A 21,205-nucleotide genomic window follows, 5' to 3' on the forward strand; every position below is an offset into this window, starting at 1 on the left:
TTTGTTCTAAAGTGCTGTTTGATGTGGAGTTCTAGGATTCTGGCTCAGCAATAATGAAATAGGGGAATATTTGGCTCAGTCAACAGGGTTGGAACCAATCTTGGGGGTGAGCTTTCCCAAGCACTGCCACTTTTTTACTTCCTAATTGCTCGTATCTGTTTCTTTGACAATCCATTATATGAACTCCAAGATTCATGTGCCTTGGGGGTGATGGAAACTGTTTGGAATATAACCCACTTGCCAGAATGCCCAGTGGATCCTTGGTCACATCGCTAAACACAGCTCAGCTGAATTTCTGGCCGATCACTATTGTGGGGAATATTGATATGGATCCCCTATGACACTGCCATTAAATGTTGAAGAGTGATGATGGAGGGTCTCTGTTTGGTACTTGTCATTGTCTACCTTTTTTATGGCGTTTTTTAAATTGATTGTTAATTGCCGCATCAATTCTGGATTTTGTTTCATTCTTGCTGCAAATGGGCATGGACTGATTCATTGCCTGAGGAAACGTGAATGGAGCCAAAGACCATCTAATGATTTTGTCTGTCTGATAATTTTATTTCAGTAATGTTGGTGTTGAGTAATTTCTTACCAGATTAAAGTAATTTTTGGATAGCTCTTTGCAAATGCTCCTGACTTCAGTATGAAAGTCTTTCAATCATAATTGTAGTCTTTTGCATTTACATCATGTTTCTCCAAACATTTCCTCCTGCCTTTTTATCAGCAGCAGCAGCAATTATTTACCTGTCTTTACAGTAATTATCTTCACCTAAATCTGTATTGAGTGAATCCAATTCATACCTAATTTTCAGAAGTTCAAAATTCATGGTTACTTCCCAACATTTCACTTCCAGATAATTCTTTTATGGTTTTCATCAGTGGCATCCAATTAGATGAAATTGCTAGTTAAGGTAGCAATTGAAGATTATTTTCAAATTGACAAAATTTTGTAGGATGCTGCTGTGTGGAGGGGGAAAAAAGAAATCAATTTCTCAACAGTTTGTATTCATTTAAATTGTTACTGGTGAACAGACTGGAAAAGTTAGGGCTTCAAAATTACCTCACCTCCCATTCAGAGTGCCTGGAATAAAATAACTCCATTCTGGAAAGTCCTGTGTGTTTTTTTTTATCCCCACCCCCACGTTGCCGCCTTTAAAATGCAACGTGGCATGCCATGTAATGAAACAGGCCTTTAATTTTATTTACTTTTAATTCTTTTGTGGGAGCCCTGGGTTTCAGGTCATTTATTGCTCATCTCTCATTACTAAACCTGAGCTGGCTTGTTAGACAATTTCAGAGGATAGACAGTCGTCATATTACTAAGAGTCTGAAATCTCGTGCAAGCCAGGCCATATGACGATGGCAGATTACCTTCCCTAAAAGTAAACCAGATTTTTTTTCTTACTTTACCAATAACAGTTTCATGTTCACAGTTGCTTAGATGAGCTTTCAATTCCATAATTAATTAATTGAATTCAAATTCCATCAGTTGTCTCGGTGAGATTTGGACCCATGCACTGAGTGTTGGCCTACGTCTCTGGATTACTAGAATAGGGGCATTGCTATTGTCCCATTTATCCTCTGTTCTTGCAGGTGGAAACAATAACATGAAGAGGTCCATGTGACAGTCTTGATTAGGGTTGAGTTGAGATATTCTCAGTCTTAACTGAGTTCTCTGAGGATAAAGGAAGAATATGTTGTTAGATATCCATTGTCTGCACTTGTCTCGGTTGGATGTTGAACAGAGAATTTGTCCATGTTGGCCTGTCATTGACGTTTTGCTGAACAGAACATCACAAAGATCTGATTTGAATGTGCCTTTTTTTTTTCAGGAGAGAGAGAGTTTTTCAGTTTCACATGTCCCTAATTATAAAAACAAAACTTGCAACTCCATAGTTTCTAACAGCACTAAATGGCATTTAGTAACCATTTTTCTTCAGATAGTTATTGTTGATTCTAAATGTTTTCAATATGGAAAGGCCATTTGTGGTTATAGAACCCTGCAACAGCAACTGAAGATCTGAAGTTAAATCATAATTAATTTGTCTTCTGCCACTGAGTAAGCCTTTCAGAAATTCTTTACTTGTAATATAAAAGAAGCTGAATCAATGACAGAAATATTCTGAGAGCTATGCCAACGATTCTTTGCTTTGCTATTTGAAGTGGCTTTCATACTTCAGTAGGATTCTTTCTTCTCATGCAGCTATTTATATAAGATAAGCAATGCTGGAGAACTGATTATTGATACTGTCATGGTAACTACCCAAGGATTCCAGTGTGAATGTGAGAATTTAGAAACTTTTCCGGTCTCCCTTCTGATTCCAATCTTAACTGTGGTGGGTAGGAGTGAGAAAATGCATTACAGTTCACACGTTTTGACATTTAGGGGGTTTTTTTCTGTTTACTGAGTCCAGCTGTGGACTGTGTGTTTTTATATTTGCAAACTCCACATTTTCATTATTCCTTCCGTCTGGAAATATTTAGTGAAGTTGTACCTATAAAGGTGGTCACAACTTAATAATATTTCAGCATTGTGATATGGATTAGCACAACTCATTTAATTTAAGATTGCCGTATTTGCTTTTAATTGAATTCAAATTCAATTAGTAGGACAGACCTGTCTAAAGCAATAATGAGGTGAGTATCTCCGTTGTTACATGATTACTTTCTATAATTTAATATCTGGCCATTCACAATCGACAGGAGTTGAGACAGAAATATGCTGACCCACGATTTAGTGTTGTGACATCATAATCATTCTTGCAACCCAGAGACACACTAAATAGTGCTAATTTTCAGCTTCTACCCTCTTATTAAACTTGAGCTTGATTGTGCACAGGATGTTCATGCAGACTTCTGAGAGGACAAGTGCCTGCAAAGAGAAAACTCAGTAGATGAAAACATATATTTTGATAACTACATATTCTCAAAGATGGGAAAAAAATCCTTCATATGATTCCTGCTGATTTCACTTAAATCATAAAGCAGTTGCACAGTGACAACTGTCTCCTAGGCATGTATTATTTGCAACAGCCACATCATTTCAAATAATGTGTTGATTTTCTATTTATCTGAGAAATTGTTGACATATTTGACAATTGTGTAATATTCTTGGCTTAAAACCAAATCTGAAACACTGTTGCTTCCTTGGGATTTTTTGACAGTATTAATAATGCTGAGAAGAGTGCTTTAACAAAATCACAGCAGGAACATAACAGCAATTTTGAAACTAAGCTGCAATTTCATTAAGCCAGCCTTGGGGAGTTGTATTATAATCTAGTTTATTCATAAAATAACTTGGTGCAGTCTTATCTTGATGTATGATTTTTTAACTGTTGATTATTTTGTGAATTTGCTATCATAATGAGAGTAAACTAAAGCCTTATCCACACACTCACGTGAACCAAAGCCTTATTCACAGAGACCACGGTACTCTTGAAAGACAAACAGAGGAGTTTGCCCTGTGTCTTGGACCAATACCTATACTTCATCCAAGATCACTAAAAAGATCAGGTTGTCCTTGCCTTTTTTTTTATTTTGAGACATTTCTGGGTGTAATTTGGTTGTTGAGGCGCTTCAAAATGTACTCCATTAGTTGTGAAATGTTTGTGATATCTTGAGGTCATAGATGCTACAGAAATGCTAGTTTGTAAATTTTTTAGGAATAAAACATTAAAATTTCCATCCTGCCACCAAAAATATATTGGCAAAAGCATGAGTGATACTGACTTCTCTAAAACCAGTTTGAAGTAGAACAGTATTTTTAGCAAGTTCCCATATGTAATCTGTAACAGATGCTATAATATCTTTCCTATACTTGTCTTAAGATTATGATTTTAAAAGAAAAGTACCTTAGTAGTCAATTCTATTAAACATCATCTGGTATGGCTCACCCCCAATACATATGGCTGAGTCAGCACAAATATCGTTAGCTTAATAATGAACATTTACTGATGGAATTACCACGTTCCAGGACCTCTTGAGTCAACAACACTGCCCTGCTAGAGACCTGAGAGCCAGCAGAGGGGTGAACATTGTTCAGTCATTTCTCCTGACTAGCATATGTTGTTCAGATCTCTCTAGTGCAAAGGAGTGTGCTGAGGATCCAGGCTTGCTGAACATGCTTTTTGCTCGCTCAATCAGGTTTCTGTTCTTCCACATCATCTTCCTCAGCTTGGATGTTACAGCTGTAGCTTTTGAAATTAACGTTTTGATTTCAGCATCAAGTGACAAATTACTAATGATTGAGACCCAGATGTCTGAGAACTGATGGAAAGCTGGCCCACCAGAGATCCAAGACAAAAGAACGCCACATTCTCATCAGAGCTTCTCTATACAAATGAAGCTGCATACCAAGAAAGTACATGGAAAGACTCAACCCTGTAAGGAGTTTGTTTTGACTGTCCCCGTCAGGAAGAGACATACAATCGTCATGGTTCAGGATGTTGACATACTGCCATGAAGCAGCATTGACAATGTGACACTGAAGATTGGTAATAAGTACACATCTAAGCTCTGCAAGTGTTATCAATCTGTCACATAATGCTGAAACAGCATGTTTACCTGTATTCAGGCTGATACTACCTGAGATTCTCTGGAGCTTGCCACCATTGTAATACAGTAAGCAGGATGCAATTCCCAATTTTATAAAAGTTTATTTTTCTGTAAGAGTGCTTTTTCATTTTAATGTTGTTTTCAGTTCCAAAACTATGGTAAACTTTGGATGCTGTCTTTCCTGCCACTGCAACTGCAGGGGTAACACTCACTGCGCATGAAATCGCGGTGGCTGTGATGTCACTGCCAGTGATGCCACAGGTAACAAGCTGCATCAGAGAACTATGACATTAAACTTAATTTTAATGCACAAGACAAGATTTATCTATTTCAGGTCGAAGTTTTGTTTATTGTAGTTTTCGCATTTTGTGTATAGTAACAAGTGGGGTTATGAGGAGGTTATCCAACAGAATGCGCAAATGGGCAATGAGTGTTGAATAGCCAATGGGTGAATTATATCAGCAGCACTGTGAAAGCACCTCTAGATCAAGAATACCAACTTCCTGGTTGCATAATAGCGGGGATAGTGACCTTTAGGGAGAATAAAAATGTCCATTAGTGCATTTAAGTAATATTGGCCACCATGTGAATTGAGAACATAGAATAGCCTATTATATTCTGATGTAAAAGCCACAGACTAATTACTTCCTGTAATTATTTTTGTTCAAATCTTATTCAGGAACTAATGTAAACCTTTGGATTCCTTGTTAATATCTTAAATAATTCAACTCTGTGCACCATAACAGAGAGCTTTTTCTGACAATGGAAGCAGGAAACTATTACCAGATAAGGGATACTTCTAGTTTACATTGTGCTTTTTATCAAGACAGCAGTAACTGCAATATTAAGCATTTTTAATGCAGGCAATGCACCAACATACTTTAGATAAGAGGATAAATGGAAAAGGTCTAACAAATATAGAAAATGCAACAAAAAAACTTGGTTGACAAGGCATATTTCAAGCAGGATCTTAAAGGAGAAGAAATAAATTCTAAGGCAGAATTCTTCAGAAAGAAAAGGCTTAAGTCACAGGTGTAATAATTTTGCACCTATTAAGAGACCAGGAACCACAGTCAGTCAGAGTGTGGGAATAATGCAAGATAGAATGCAGGCAGCTGAATGATGGACAAGTTGCATTTTAGAAAGTGAAGAATGGTTGGCCAGCTAGAAAAACATTGAAGCAATGAGTCAGGAGATAACAAAATGGATGTTTCAGCAGGAGATGGACAATACTGGGAAAATTTTAGTTGAAATTCACATTGATGATCTTCAAGATGATTAGGTTATGAACAGTCTAATTGAGGTTGTGTGAGGGCCATGTCTTTTTCTTACTGTATTTTTAAAAACTGAAATGAGGAAGAACATTTTTAGAAAAATCGTGTTTGAAAGTATGGCTACAGTTTGGCAAAGCAAGTAATCTGAAACTAATGCCAACCATCATATAACGTAGAGATGCCAGTGTTGGACGAGGGTGGACAAAGTCAGAAGTCGCATGGCACCAGGTTATGATCCAACAAGTTTATTTAAAATCACAAGCTTTCAGAGCACTTCTCTTTTGTCAGGTGACATTGTTTGAACAAGCAATAACTGAAATTTGAGTTGCAGATGATTTGGAGCCAAGGGAGATGAAACCTTTCTTGACATAAGAAGGAGGAGCGGTGTCTCTCTTTTTTTCTCTTGGGCCAAAATTCACAAAATCCAACAGTTTATTTTTCCAGCAACAGTTGTTGTAAGCTGTGACTTCTAATTGATAACTCCAAGGCTACTTCAGTTAATCTGCAACCTTGTGTCTCAACAATCGGTGGAAGCTTCCAGAGAAAGGTGACTGAAGCAATGTGTTGGCTGGCAGAAGAGTCGTAAGGATCATCTCAACAACATCCCGGAACTGTCTTTCCAGTTTTTCCTCTGTCCATAATCAATTACTCGTTCTGCAGTGTGTGACAGTCTGTGTGTAGCAAGGAGTTTAAGGAGATGAGAATTTTGATTATTATATGCTGACAGTTTATAACTGTTTACTTATAGCTAGTGTCTAATCATTTGTAATAGTTAGTGATTGTTCAGTACAGAGACCTAGTATGTTTTCTGTCAATCTGGGCCTTATAGGAGCCCAAATTGGGGGAAATTGGGGAATTTTGCATTCTGAAAATGTGTTGCTGGAAAAGCTCAGCAGGTCAGGCAGCATCCAAGGAGCAGGGGAATTGACGTTTCGGGCCTGAGCCCTTCAGGAATGAGGAAAGTGTGCCCAGCAGGCTAAGATAAAGGTAGGGGGGAGGGACTTGGGGAAGGGGCGTTGGAAATGCGATAGGTGGAAGGAGGTTAAGGTGAGGGTGATAGGATGGAGTGGGGGTGGGGCCGGAGAGGTCAGGAAGAAGATTGCAGATTAGGAAGGTGGTGCTGAGTTCAAGGAATGGGACTGAGACAAGGTGGGGGGAGGGGAAATGAGGAAACTGGAGAAATCTGAGTTCATCCCTTATGGTTGGAGGGTTCCTAGGCGGAAGATGAGGCGCTCTTCCTCCAGCCGTCGTGTTGCTATGTTCAAGGACCTGCATGTCCTTGGTGGAGTGGGAGGGGGAGTTGAAGTGTTGAGCCACAGGGTGGTTGGGTTGGTTGGTCCGGGTGTCCCAGAGGTGTTCTCTGAAACGTTCCGCAAGTAGGTGGCCTGTCTCCCCAATATAGAGGAGGCCACATCGGGTGCAGCGGATGCAGTAAATGATGTATGTGGAGGTGCAGGTGAATTTGTGGCGGATATGGAAGGATCCCTTGGGGCCTTGGAGGGAAGTAAGCGAGGAGGTGTGGGCTCCCCCCTTACTTCCTGCTCCTTGGCTGCTGCCTGACCTGCTGCGCTTTTCTAGCAACACATTTTCAGCACTGATCTCCAGCATCTGCAGTCCTCACTTTCTCCTCGAATTTTGCATGCTTACAATTTATTTGACATGTTGAGATGACTCCAGAATGACAGGGTTTGATTTTCAACGTGCTATCCCAGTCAACTGTAACACTTGAGATTAATGTCAAGTCAAGAGTGATGGTGAGGGAATAGAGCTAGTTGCAAAGATGACTATTTGTTCTCTAAAAAGCTTTGTAAACTTTCCAATGTTGGGTATCAAACCAGCAGTCTAATAAAATGAAAATGAATGTGAATTTGGTGTCAGTAGTTTATCCCTGATAGCTGATCCCCATGTCTGAATACCATGTTGCCAAATGATGGCACGTGGATGAAACATAATGAATCAAAGTCGAATCCTTGGCTGGAGTGGGGATACATATGCTGAAGGTAGTAGTGCATAGGTAGAAGAGACATCATTGATGGATTCCCTGCCATCTACGGATAGATAAGAGTAAAACTGTGAGCACTCAATACCAATCGATTGAAATATGAAACGAATGCAGAATGCTGGAGAAACTCAGCAAGTCTGACAGCATTTGAGGAGAAAGAAACAGAAAATGTTTCAAGATTGTTATGACTTCAGAACATGTAAACTAAACTGTGAATCCTTTTAAACATTTACAGTACTAGTTTGTGGGTGAATCAGGAATGAATGCTTATGTATAAAGAAGTAAATGACCCCTCTTTCCTGTGAATGAGTACAATTTATCAAAAAACGGTATTGCTATATCATGTGAACACAATTATAGAGGGTGAATTAGATGGACCATGTGTATTTGACTTCCAGCAATTCATGTGTTCCTATTGCGTAAATCAATCCACCTACTGCAATTTATTTAACATGGAAATGGGTAGAAGCTCCCAAAGGAATTGAACAAAATGCTTTTCTGTGGATTGCTGACATTCTTAAACTCTAAGATGTGATGTGGAAGAAATGACTTCAAGCAAGGTAATAAATTGGTATTCATTCACATTTAAGTTTACCCTGCTGCTCTTTGGCATTTGAGACAGACATTGAAGGTTAAAGATTACAGCTCAGTGTACTCTTCTCTCAAGTCCTATTACAAGAGGGTTTTAGACAGGCTTCAAAACTAGCAGAAATTTGAGTCCTTGTTGAAAAGTGTTTGGCAAGCACTGAGCAAAGATTATCGTCAATGATTATTCCAGCTGCTATTCCTCCCAAGTACTTGTTCATCTTCCTGTTGGCTTTAGACATAGAGAGGAGAATGTTTGCCATTGAAGTCCCCATTAAGTGTGCTTGTATTCTTTTCAGACTCAAACAACTGCCATTTTCTGATCATTGAGGTTCAGGAATAACTGTTATCCTGCTGGGTTCAACAATCAGCAGTGTCAGTAGTCTTGTGTTTCACTTAACAGCATGTACTTAGTGGCGCCTTGAGCCTGATAAATATTAGACTGCAAATGACACTGAAATGTCCTACCCAGGAAAGAAAATCTAGAGTTTTGCACATTAGCAAGCCAAGTAAACTTAATGAAATCAAGATACTGTTAATGCTGGAAATGTGAAGCAAACACAGCATGCCAGAGCAACTCAGCAGTTTTGACAGCATCTGTGGAGGGAGGCTTAACTCAATATTGTGGTTGCGTTATATTCTAACAGCTGACCACCTTTTGTCATCTAGCCACTCACATTTTGCACAGTTTTGTCTTGTTATAGTGCTGTGATATATGATGGATTGATAGGGGAGGAGGTATCATAGTGGTCATGTAACTCAACTAGTTATACAGAGGGCCAAGCTAATCCTCTGGAGACATGGACTTTGATGGAATATAAATTTAGTACGTAAATCTGGAATTGGAAGTTAGTTTAATGGTGATCATGAAACCGTTGATGATTGTTGTAAAAGCACATCTGGTTCACTACTGTCCTTTAGGGAATGAAACTTCAAACCCGTAGCAATGTGGTTGATTCTTTAATGTCTTCTGAAATGTCGCAGCAAACTGCAATGTCGTACCATGTGCGAATGCAATGTGAGTATCAACTTCAAGGAAGGTTTACATTTGGGCACCTTGAATTCTCCACTGATCATGAGATCATAAGAGATTTGAAGCAATAACATTTTTGTCCTTGCAGTGAATAAGTAACAAATATTGTCAATTAGAGTAATCGTGCTTGATTTTGTAGGGATCTTCGAGAATCATACCATATTACAACATAGAATGGAACCCTTTAACCATTGTGTCTAAGCCAGCTCTCTAAAAGAGCACTGAACTTAATTCCACTTCCCTGGCCTTTATTTGTAAAAGTTTTAGCTTATATTTTGGAAAAAAATTATTTTGGGTCAACTTCTATGCCTTCTGGGAATCCATTTCTTATTTAACTCAACATTTTTGCGGTAAATTTCTGCTGAACTCTCATTTCATTCTTTTGGCAATGATGTTAAATTTATGTTTAGTTTTACTAATACGAGCCAGTGAACTTGTTTTCCCCATTTTACTTGAACAAAACATCTTCATTTTAAATGGCTCATAGATTTCCACATGCTCTACTTTAATGAAAGTAAATGATAATGGATTTAGCATTGCATCCTTTCTGCTGTACTCTGTCTATCACTGTAACGTGTAGGAATTCCTGAGTGTTTTAAACTAGTATTCTGGTTTGAAGGGTTGGTTCATTTGAGCTCCTAAGTCTTTAAGATCCTCTGCTTTTAATTTTTTTTCATGTTAAGCACATTGTCTCATTCCTCAACTTTGCAAAAGACAGCAAATTTTATCCAACATCCATCTGCCTGCTTTATTAGCTTGTTTATCCTTCTGAATTTGTTTATCGTCATCTTTACATTTAAGTATTTGCTGAAGGAAGTTGTGTTTACTTACAATCTGCCTAATGGAGCAATAGAGAGGAGCAATTGCAATACTTTTTGCTGAAGAAGAGCATGGTTACGTTCATATAAGTTTTTTTTAAAATTGTATTCGCCACAACTTTTGTCCCTCAAGGAACTTAGTCTGACATGATTTGGCTTTCCCAAATTATACTTGGCTATATTTTAACTAATGTGCTTTCCAGTTGATTCATTTTTTAACTTGTATTACAGCTTATTGAAACATATTTGCTCCTTACAGCTGATTTATACATTTCTGCTGGTTTGAACAACAATAAATTGGCCATCTTCCAGACCTATGAAAGAACTTTCAAACTTTTGAATACATAGAAGCAGGCAGTTAGGGCACTGTTGTTCTCCCTTTGACTTCACTTCGCACTCTTGGGTGTATGATGTTAGGACCCAGATGCCTTTTCCACTGAATTGTTTTTCCAGTTTGACTTTCTTATCTACAATTTGCTTAATTGCTGCAACTCCTCTTATAGTCTTTAATCCCCTTCACTGCATTCCATTCTTAAAGACTAAAGCAGAATACTCATTTGATATTTCTGCTATTCCTTCATATGATTTGCTGTTTATTCATTTCCAAAAGGCTTTGCTGTCTCTCTTTATCACCTCTCAGCTTTTCTACCCACCATTTTGTTCTGTTCTAGTATGTTTCTTCTTCATATTTTCTATGTATCACTGCATTTTCTTCTGTCCTGATAACTCAAAATTTATTAAATGTCACTTACCCCAAGTATCACATCGATTTATTCCATTTTTCATCGAAGGAATGCCAGCTGAATTAATTTCATCTCTCCAAATATCTTATAACCAAGAATTTTCAGCTCCTTGTAATGATGTAGGCAGAGCCACAAGTTCATGCTATTTATTATACCCCATCCCACCAGTTGTAATTTGTACTTCTGCTCATTAATTTTATTCACAATTTGTTTTGAGCTTCATATGTACGTGAAACTCAGACCTACATCTGTTTTCTTACAGTGAGAATGATGGTGAATTAAGTATGTGCGAGGATTAAGTGTCATTCATATCTTCTCAGGCTATGAGCTCCTCTACCAGCCCGAGGTGGTTCGACTCTACTTGTCCTTGCTCACAGAAAGTCGAAATTACAACACGTTGGAGGCAGCAGCAGGTGCTCTCCAGAACCTAAGTGCTGGGCAGTGGACGGTGAGTGCAGTAATACTTGTAAGGCTGCAATTTTTATTAACAGTTTTGTATGGAATTTCCCTATAATGACCCTTCTTGCTTCACACTGCCTCCAAACTGTTAACTCTTCTGTAGAGGCATCTAACTTGCATCAGTTTTTTAGTTGACAATGAGGATTTTGCAGTCGAAATTTCTGACTAGCCACAACAATAGTTGAGAATATTATTTGTCACATGCACAACTTTTAGTTTAAAAAAGGAAGTGCCATTCCATATATTGGTCAGTATGGGGATATTTGGTAACACCTTCAAAACACATGGTTTCTACCGCCTAGAAGGACAAGGGCAGCAGATACATGGGCACACTGCCACTGCAAATCCCACTCTAAGCCATAAATCATACTAACCTGGAATTATATCACCATTTCTTCATTGTCTCTGGGTCAACATCTTGGAACTTTCTTCCTAAAATCCTATGGGTGTCCCAACAGACCAAAGGCTACTGCAACAGCCCAAGAAGGCAGCTCAGTAGCATCGTCTTCAGGTAGTTGGAGATGACAACAAAATACTGGCCTGCCCAACAACACCCACATTCCATGAAGAATTTTAAACAACTTAAACATATGAACTTGGAGCAGGACTAGGCAAACTGGTAATGTCACTGGATGAGTAATCCAGTTAAATGTTCACGAGTATGAGTTTGAATCCCACCATGGCAGAAATTGAAGCAGGAGTTTCATTAGAAATCTGGAGTACAAAGGTAACCCACGGCACCCGTATTATCACTGCTTCAAAACCCCAGCTGGTTCACTAATGTCCTTTTAAGGAAGGAAATCTACTCTCTTTATCTGATGTGGCCTACATGTGACTGCAGACTCTGTGCAATTAGTGATTGGTAATAGACACTGGCCTAGCGAGCAGTGTCCACGTCCTGTGAACTTATAACATCTGACTTGCCATTCAGTATAATCATGGCTAATCTGATTATGGCCTCAACCCCAGCACCGCTTTGGTTCTCTTGTTAGTCAAGAATGTATCTACTTCTGTCTTAAAAATGTTCAATGAGCCTGACTACGTTGCTCTATTGTGAAAAGATTTCCAATGACACTCAACCCTCAGGGAAAAATAATTGTTCACGTTTCTGTCTTAAAAGGATAATCCCTTGTTTTAAACTGTCCCTTAGTCTTCGTCTCCCACAAAGAGATTGGCTTCTTTAGCATCCATCCTGTCAATTCTTCTCCAGATCTTGTATGTCTGAAATAGCTCACAAATTAATCTAAAAGTAGAACAAATGTAATGCAGAATTACATACTGACAGTTCTCAAAGGAAATCCATTCTGTTTTATTTCCGAATACAAGGTCAGATTCATTAAATTGTAAGTGGTGTCCTGAGTTCTGTTGTCACAGTCAGTGCTCAAATCAGTGTCATTGAAACACCACGGCAAAAAACTGCCCAACTCTTGTAAAAATAATGTAAAACAACAAACTAACTGAACTTATCTAAGCTTGTGCAATGAAGTAACAGCATTCAGAAGTTCAGTTTCTTATGCCATATAATGTGGTTTAAATGTTAGATTACAAACATATTAACATTTATAAGAACGCTTCTTTTGAGATCTAGAGTGCTTTGGTTGGTCAGTGTGCCATCCAATTTGGTACCGCACCATCAAAAAGGTCCCAAATTTGGTCCCTTGAGCTCAGCTATAGTAGTGCTAGGTGTTTGACACTTGGTTTTGGGATTGTTGGATTACCAATCACTGTTCCTTCTCAGTCTCAACAAAAATGAAATGGGACTCAATTCTGGCAACCCACATGATCAAGGAGCCTTGAGATGTGCAGTGCTGGTCTACAGGGGAAGTAAAATAAGGTTAGGGAAGGGAAGATACCATTGGCAAATGCATTGAACACCAAATTAACTCATTACCATTAAGATAGAAGGATGTGATAACACTAAAGATTATAATGAAGAAAACTTTGGATCTTTACCACATTCCAAAGATTTCAATTTTTGACCAAATTCATCATAGAATCTGAATGGGCTGACAGTGGCCAATGTCTGAAACAACATTGGTCAAGAACACTTTCTTTTTGATAAAAAGTGAAGAAGAATGGTGTGAGGTGGCTGTGTGTACAGTTAGCCAAATGTTTTTAAAATGTTCTAAGTACATGAATATGAAAGGTTTGGAGAGAATTGGGCCAGTTTGGTATTATATTTGGCATGGACTCGTTGAACCAAACGGCCTATGTTCGTGCTGTATGACTCTGATTCTGAAGTTGGTGAAGCTGTGCATTTTTCATCAATTGATGTAGCTCTGCAAAGCCAGGGAAGCTGAAGAGTTCCAAGATGCAGTCTGTGTTAATTCACACAGGTTCCCTGTGAAACTCAGCAAATCATTCTGACACTCAGGGTTTCAGGAACTCCATAAAGCACTTCATATTCCAGCGAACTTATGCTGTAAAACTGAGCCATGAATGTTCGGCTTCTAAACAAATTGTAACTTGTTCACAACCATATGCTTTTATGATACAGCTGCTGAGCCCATTCTGGAGACATTGTTTGCCTGCTCTAAGGCACAGTCACTTGTAAGAGCTTTTGTGCATCTGCTGGGGGGGTTGTTGGGTCCAGCAATAACCATTGGAAAACAAGTTGATTTGTATAGTTCCTTTTTCAAAAGTAACTTTTAGTCCTGGTCAGTTGTTGTCAGTTGTTGTATTGATTTGAAAGCAGAATGTACATGATCGTGAAGAGAGGAAAGGAGTAAAACTTATACACATAAACGTATGCAAATGCAGAAACCTTTATTTCTGACTTTCTTTAGGCAATACAGATAATAACTAAAGTATTTTGGGATATAGTGTTTAAATATTCACTTGAGAAGTCCACTCTTAGAAAATTGGTGATTTTTTTTTAACAATTCAAAATATTACAATGAGTTGAAATTTAGCAAAGGCTGGAGCTTTGAATTTTTTTTTTAAAATCACATCAGGTCAGCAATATCTGACATAAAGCAATGTCAAAAGGGCCAGCCAAAATGAGGATTAAATAAATCCGATGATGTTGGAGTTATTGATAAGGTGCAAGATTGATGTACACTGCTGCTAGGTGAGGTCCCACTTTTTTTTCCACTGAAGTGCTTTTTTTTTCAAGGTTTTATTTTTTAAAAGGCAAGTGATGGTATGGTCATCAAGTTCTCAATCAATTCTTGGTGAATTCCGCATTTAAGGGCAGAAAGATTTTATTACTGATCTTTTGGATTTTTACTGTCAGTAAATAATGGAATAGACTCTTATTTTTCATTTTCAAACTTTTAACTTGCAAAGAGAATTCATACTGGTCAAGAGCGAATTGAGTTTCTCTAATTTATAAAATTGCTTCACAATTTCTAAGTGAATCTAGCTTGCACTGATGTGAGTTTGAATTTGGTAATTTAATTGCAGTGGTCCAATTACATTCGTTCAACTGTGCGGAAAGAAAAAGGCCTCCCTATTTTGGTAGAGCTGCTGAGATCAGATTCTGATAAAGTTGTACGAGCTGTGGCAATCGCATTACGAAATCTTTCTGTGGATGGGCGCAATAAGGACCTCATTGGTAAAGTATAGAAGACAAATGTCATATTTGTTGTAAAAACTATCATCTTGGTTTAAGTTGCCCAATGGCTGCTGATGTAAAGAAACAACCGTTTCTCATCTGGAAGGCAATCAATGAACTTGTTGTTTTAAACTGCTATTTGAACTTTCTCTTTGAAACTCCGTTTTGTCCATTTTTATTTCATCTAATGAATGGACTGAATTATTGTGAAGGACTGAATTTTATGGCAGAAGAAAACTAGCTTGTCCTGTCCTAGGGACCTGTCCTTCATTTGGTGACAAGACAATATGATCAGTGGTTTTGGAAAGTCCTTAGTACATCCTGTTACTCCTCTAATTGAGGGGGAGCAGCAGGAAGAAACCACAAAACCGACTGAACATGGACCAGTTGGTTGTAGATTTCTGTGGTTTCTAATGCCATGAAGGTGTTGGTCTTTAGTTATTTGATTTTCTTCAAAGTTGAGAAGCTGCATGCAGTGTGGTGACCAAGTTAGTGTGATCACAATGTTTTTCCCCTCTTGCCTTTCTCCCACCCTTCCCCAAACAAATCTGAATTTGAGACTCTTAGGGTGGTGGTTTAATTGGCTGGAATTCAGTTCCTTGACTTTGGGTTTTGCAGATGGGGGGATCAAGGAAGATTTGAATGATATGTACCAGGCTGTCAAACACAATTCCTTTCTTTTTTTATTTGGATGAACCACTTGAGGAGCAAAACAATTTCATTTTCAATTGGATTCACAATTTGTAATGACTTCAACTTGGCTGTTGCAAAGCCACTTGCGAACTGTTACATTTTCCTAAAGCAGATTTAGGTTTATTAAAAATAAGTTCCAAATGAATTTGGTTAGCGTACAAGGTTCTGAAGAAAGTCAACCTGATCATTGTAGCATCAGATATCAGACCACTTCTTCAAGTCAACTTAAGGTTCTTCCACATAAAAGGCCCTTAACCTGAGAGGAGCTGTTCTCAAACTGCTTTGTTGTAAATTTTCTATTACCCACACTAAACTCATCCAACCTTGGAAATTTGAATCTTATTTAATAAAGCATGATTCGCTATGGAATTGGAATCACAGAGTCTGGTTAAGCTCAGTTTTCTTAACTTCATGGACCAACTGTGAACCCTTTCAACTAAATTTTAAGGTATAGAACTTTTGTACCCTTAAGAGATCATCCTCTAACAATAAGGTATTCATTGAGATAAACTGTATAAGATAAATAAGGATACAGTGACAGCAAATACTTCTCTTAAAAGGCAGGGGCCATCTCCTTTCTCTGATATCATTAGATATTCAAGTCAAAATTCAATAATTACCTTAGTTGTGATCTGTTGTTTTTATAAGAAAAAAACCTACATCCACTGGTTCAGAGTAACATAGGATTAGGAATTGACTTGAAAGGAATGGGAACAGGTGAGGAATTTGAGGCTTACGTGCTTTCAAAAAGATGATGAACACTCAACTTTCTTTTAATCTTGAATTATAATTTGTTTATTAAAATGGTACATTTAAGACATGATTAAAAGCATGAAACAGAACAAATTGTAATTGTCTTCTGTTAAATATACAGATGAATTTGGAAATTTATGCTTTGGATAAACTGCAGATTATGAAATGTGATTTTGTGAACTTAGGATATTAAAAACCATTAAAATCTCTCAGTTAAATTTTCAGTTCAGCAAAAGATTTGTGTTGTCAATCTCCATAAAGCTTTCCAAGCTAACTTTTAAAGGTGAAATGTCAGTATAAAGACATAACAATGCAGAATAAGGATGCATGTCTCGCCAACTGCCAAAGTATACTTGATGAGAAGTATTTGCCTCAATCTTATTAACCATGAAATCCATTCAATTCTGGCTTGTCCTTCTTGCAAAGTCTATTCAGTGAATGGATTTTCATTGTTGTATTTTCTGTCTGTGATCTCCTGCAGGTAATTATGCGATGCATGATTTGGTAAGTAATCTAACAGGTGGTCAACAAAGACCTGCCAAGAACCTTGAAGAAGACACAATAGTTGCAATACTCAACACTATCCATGAAATTGTTACTGACAGTTCATCAAATGCCAGATCCTTGATTCAAGCACAGGGCATTGAGAAGCTTGTTGCAATCAACAAATCCAGGTAAACTAAATGGAGTTTATAAATTAGGTGGAAATTTCAAGATGTTTTGAGAAATTGAAATACAGATAGTCTCTGAACTGTCCTTGTCACATTTGGTTGAGTTATGTGCTTTAACTGACTGCAGTTACAGAACCAAGATTTTTATTTTGATGCAAATCCAAAATAAGGTGTGCACCTTGAGATGTTTTCAAGACTATTTTGTTTTGTGGATTGTGGATTAAAATAGGAGAAGATACTGTTTAAACAAAAGAAACTGTGCTAGATTAGATTAGATTAGATTACATACAGTGTGGAAACAAGCTCCCTTCGGCCCAACACGTCCACACCGCCCCGCCGAAGCGCAACCCACCCATACCCCTACCCCTACATCTACCCCTTACCTAACACAACGGGCAATTTAGCCTGGCCAATTCACCTGACCTGCACATCTTTGGACTGTGGGAGGAAACCGGAGCACCCAGAGGAAACCCACGCAGACACGGGGAGAACGTGCAAACTCCACACAGTCAGTCGCCTGAGGCGGGAATTGAACCCGGGTCTCTGGCGCTGTGAGGCAGCAGTGCTAACCACTGGGCCATCGTGCCGCCCACACGGTGTTTGCGGTTTTTAAAAAAAAAATTACTGGACCATCTTGTGAGTACCATGTACACCTTGCTTTATTTGAGCAGTGAGAATTCCTGACAAAATGGCACTGCTTTTGTGCTCAGATCTGTTTTGCCCAGAGACAGTCTTTTGATTGGCTTCTTAATCACCAATTGTTTGTGCTCAGGGATGATCAGCATAGCAATAACCACTAGATTGGCTGCTTGCCAAGTGGCTACAGTCTTGTGTGTGGACAATTACAGCAGAAGCACCCAGACTGTGAAGAGAAAGTGTCCATCTTTATCCTGCTGTCTTCCCCTCACCAATCTGTGTGGAGAGTAAAAGAACATTCCTGAGTGGCTAGCTACACTCCCTCCCATTTATCAAAGTTGCCTTCTCTGCAAATCCTCTGACAAGACAGGGTGAAAATCACCCCCAGAAGCACTAAAAGGTTGAACTCTCCATTAGTGAATGAGAGACTCTGGACTAGTAAATCCACAACCTTGTATCATTTGGCAAAGTTGAAAAGAGCTGCTCATCACTACCTTCAGCAAATGTCCTCTGCACTTGCCAAGGCATACAACGTCTGTGTATCTGCACCAAAGAATTAACGACCCCTAATCAAATTTTATACCTTTTTCAACAGAAGGAAAAGGGTTTCCACCACAATCTGATGCTCAGACTACTTTGCAGTCCTACTAACTATAAACTATAGTTTGTATCTGAACTTTATCCTCGAGCATTTTAGTGCTATAACCCTTTCTGACTGAACTCGTTACTTTTATCTTGCCACATAACCAATGCAGTTTAATACTTTTCATCATTAAACTTAGATTAGATTAGATTAGATTAGATTACTTTCAGTGTGGAAACAGGCCCTTCGGCCCAACAAGTCCACACCACCCCCGCCGAAGCGCAACCCACCCATATCCCCACATTTACCCCTTACCTAACACTACGGGCAATTTAGCATGGCCAATTCACCTAACCTGCATGTCTTTGGACTGTGGGAGGAAACCGGAGCACCCGGAGGAAACCCACGCAGACACGGGGAGAACGTGCAAACTCCACACAGTCGGTCGCCTGAGTCGGGAATTGAACCTGGATCTCTGGCGCTGTGAGGCAGCAGTGCTAACCACTGTGCCACCATGCCGCCCACAATACAATTTGTACAATACAATTTAATAATCTTAAGCCTTATTAAGTACACTAATGTGCTAAAAAGATCAAGTCAAAGTATGACTCTTGTCGCCACACTCACTTTGAGGGGACAGATGGCTAGTTTGCGATGCTAACAGCATGGGTTCAATTCCCACACTGACTGAGGTTACCTTGAAGGTGCTACCTTCTCAGCCTTGTCCCTTGCCTGAAGTGTGGTGAGCCTCGGGTTAAACTGTTGGTAGATGGGCAGCCCTATGGTCCCCTGGTATGGCAACTTCACTTACCTTTTATCTAACTCACCAATCAATGCTAACCCTCCAGGATGTTTTTTTTAAGATTACTTAGTGTGGTAACAGGCCCTTCAGCCCAACAAGTCCAAACCAACCGCCGAAGCACAACCCACCCAGACCCATTCCCCTACATTTACCCCTTCACCTAACACTACGGGCAATTTAGCATGGCCAGTTCACCTAACCTGCACATTTTTGGACTGTGGGAGGAAACTGGAGCACCCGGAGGAAACCCACGCAGGCACGGGGAGAATGTGCAAACTCCACACAGTCAGTCGCCTGAGTTGGGAATTGAACCCGGGTCTCTGACGCTGTGAGGCAGCAATGCTAACCACTGTGCCACCGTGCCGCCCATTCTCCCTGTGTCTGCGTGGGTTTCCTCCGGGTGCTCCGGTTTCCTCCCACAGTCCAAAATGTGCAGGTTAGGGTGAATTGGCCATGCTAAATTGCCTGTAGTGTAATGTCGGTGAATGGATCTGGGTGGGTTGCACCTCGGAGGGTCGGTGTGGACTTGTTGGGCCGAAGGGCTTGTTTCCACACGGAGTAATCTAATCTAGACACTGATGTTTATAGGGGGGATTCAGTGAACATGATGTTGATTGTTGTAGGGAACTGATTAGACTTGCTTGTGGAAACAGCTGGAGTGCTCAGCCAAACAAAATTGAATCACTTTGCTTCTGAGTATTAAGGTTTTATGTAGAGTGACCCATTTAACTCAATTGTCAGCTGCTAAAGTGTAAAGTGCTTCTCAGATTTAAGGGATTTCATGAGACTTCGAGATGGGGATTAAATTAACAGTCAAGTTAGTAAGTGTGTACAGAAACGTTTCTGTAAAACAAAGGAACAAGTTCAACAGTTGTCTTTGCACTGAATCTATCTAAAAATACTTTGTGTGTGCTGGTTTTTAATTGTACTGATTTGAATTTAACATTGTAGCCAGTCAGTAAGGGAGATGAAAGCTGCAGCTCATGTTTTGCAAACAGTTTGGAGTTACAAAGAGTTGAGAAATGCATTGCATAAAGACGGCTGGAACAAGTCCCATTTTCAGGTAAGAGTCCCATTTAGAACTCCAAAATTTGGGGGTTTAGCTGCACAACAATTCTATAAGGTCAACAGGTTTATGATGTATTGATAGTCGACATGTTGTAGCAAATACTGAGACCATCAGTTACACAATATACATATCCCTCACTGAAGTCTTCCAGACAGGATTACACAATGTTTTTTTGAGTTTAGTTAGCTGCTTGTATACAGATTTAATCACCAGTTTGATTTGCCTGCATGGGGGTTTTACAAGCTCAGAATGACAATGTAGCTGACATTTGAGCTTTCCGAATTAAGTGGAGCAAACAGGAGACATTATATTTGACACTTTCATAGATATTGATTTATATAAATTATACAGTCCACTTTCTTGAAAGAAACTATTAAACTGGTTTAAATGAAGTTTCTTAGACTTAATATCAAAAATATCTGAAGAACATTGTGTTAGTTAGATATCTATGGAAGTGCAAGCCCTAACTCAGTTTTGCTATTGCCTTGAAGACTCACATTTCCTGAGGGACACCATTTTGTTTTAATTAATATACTTTTTAAGACATGTCCATGGTGTGTTTCTATTTCTTGCACATGACTGTTTGTCCCAATTCTAGATATCAAGTGCCTCACTTGGCTCATCTTATGTATGAAAGCATTATTCCAGGGCTTGAGCAAGTGCTTTCGATTTGTTCCTTGATTCAGTACAGCAGCTGAGACAATAACCATGCTCTCCATGCGGATGTAAAACAACCTCTGGCTTATTTCAAAGAATCCAAAGATTTACTATATTTTTCATGTTATTGTTGCTTTGGACTAATCATAGTACTTGAAGGCGCTGAGCAGCAGTTATTCTGGAAAGGTGTATGATTACTAGAGCCTGATGTATCATTACATTATCAATTGAAACGCATTGAATTTCCACATTCACCTGCTTGCTTTAACCAATGTCAGTCTAGAGTCCTATCAAAGGTAAATAACCAAAAATGA

The 21,205-nt window shown here is 38.9% G+C and overlaps 1 protein-coding gene across 11 annotated transcripts in view; it reads left to right on the top strand.

The window, feature by feature from the left end:
- arvcfb (ARVCF delta catenin family member b) overlaps positions 1–21,205 on the top strand; it is a 322,810-nt gene that overhangs the window by 287,198 nt on the left and 14,407 nt on the right. For all 11 annotated transcript variants that reach the window (XM_043715402.2, XM_043715409.2, XM_043715407.2 and 8 more), the window contains 4 exons: positions 11,333–11,460; positions 14,877–15,027; positions 16,955–17,147; positions 20,117–20,228. In XM_043715402.2, the coding sequence (XP_043571337.2) occupies positions 11,333–11,460; positions 14,877–15,027; positions 16,955–17,147; positions 20,117–20,228 (584 nt within the window). The remainder of the gene's footprint in view (positions 1–11,332; positions 11,461–14,876; positions 15,028–16,954; positions 17,148–20,116; positions 20,229–21,205) is intronic.

The sequence above is a fragment of the Chiloscyllium plagiosum genome, unplaced genomic scaffold (genome assembly GCF_037043375.1).
Source record: "Chiloscyllium plagiosum isolate Xiang-an unplaced genomic scaffold, Cpla_swu_hap1 HiC_scaffold_24, whole genome shotgun sequence".
In the NCBI taxonomy this organism is placed as follows: domain Eukaryota; kingdom Metazoa; phylum Chordata; class Chondrichthyes; order Orectolobiformes; family Hemiscylliidae; genus Chiloscyllium; species Chiloscyllium plagiosum.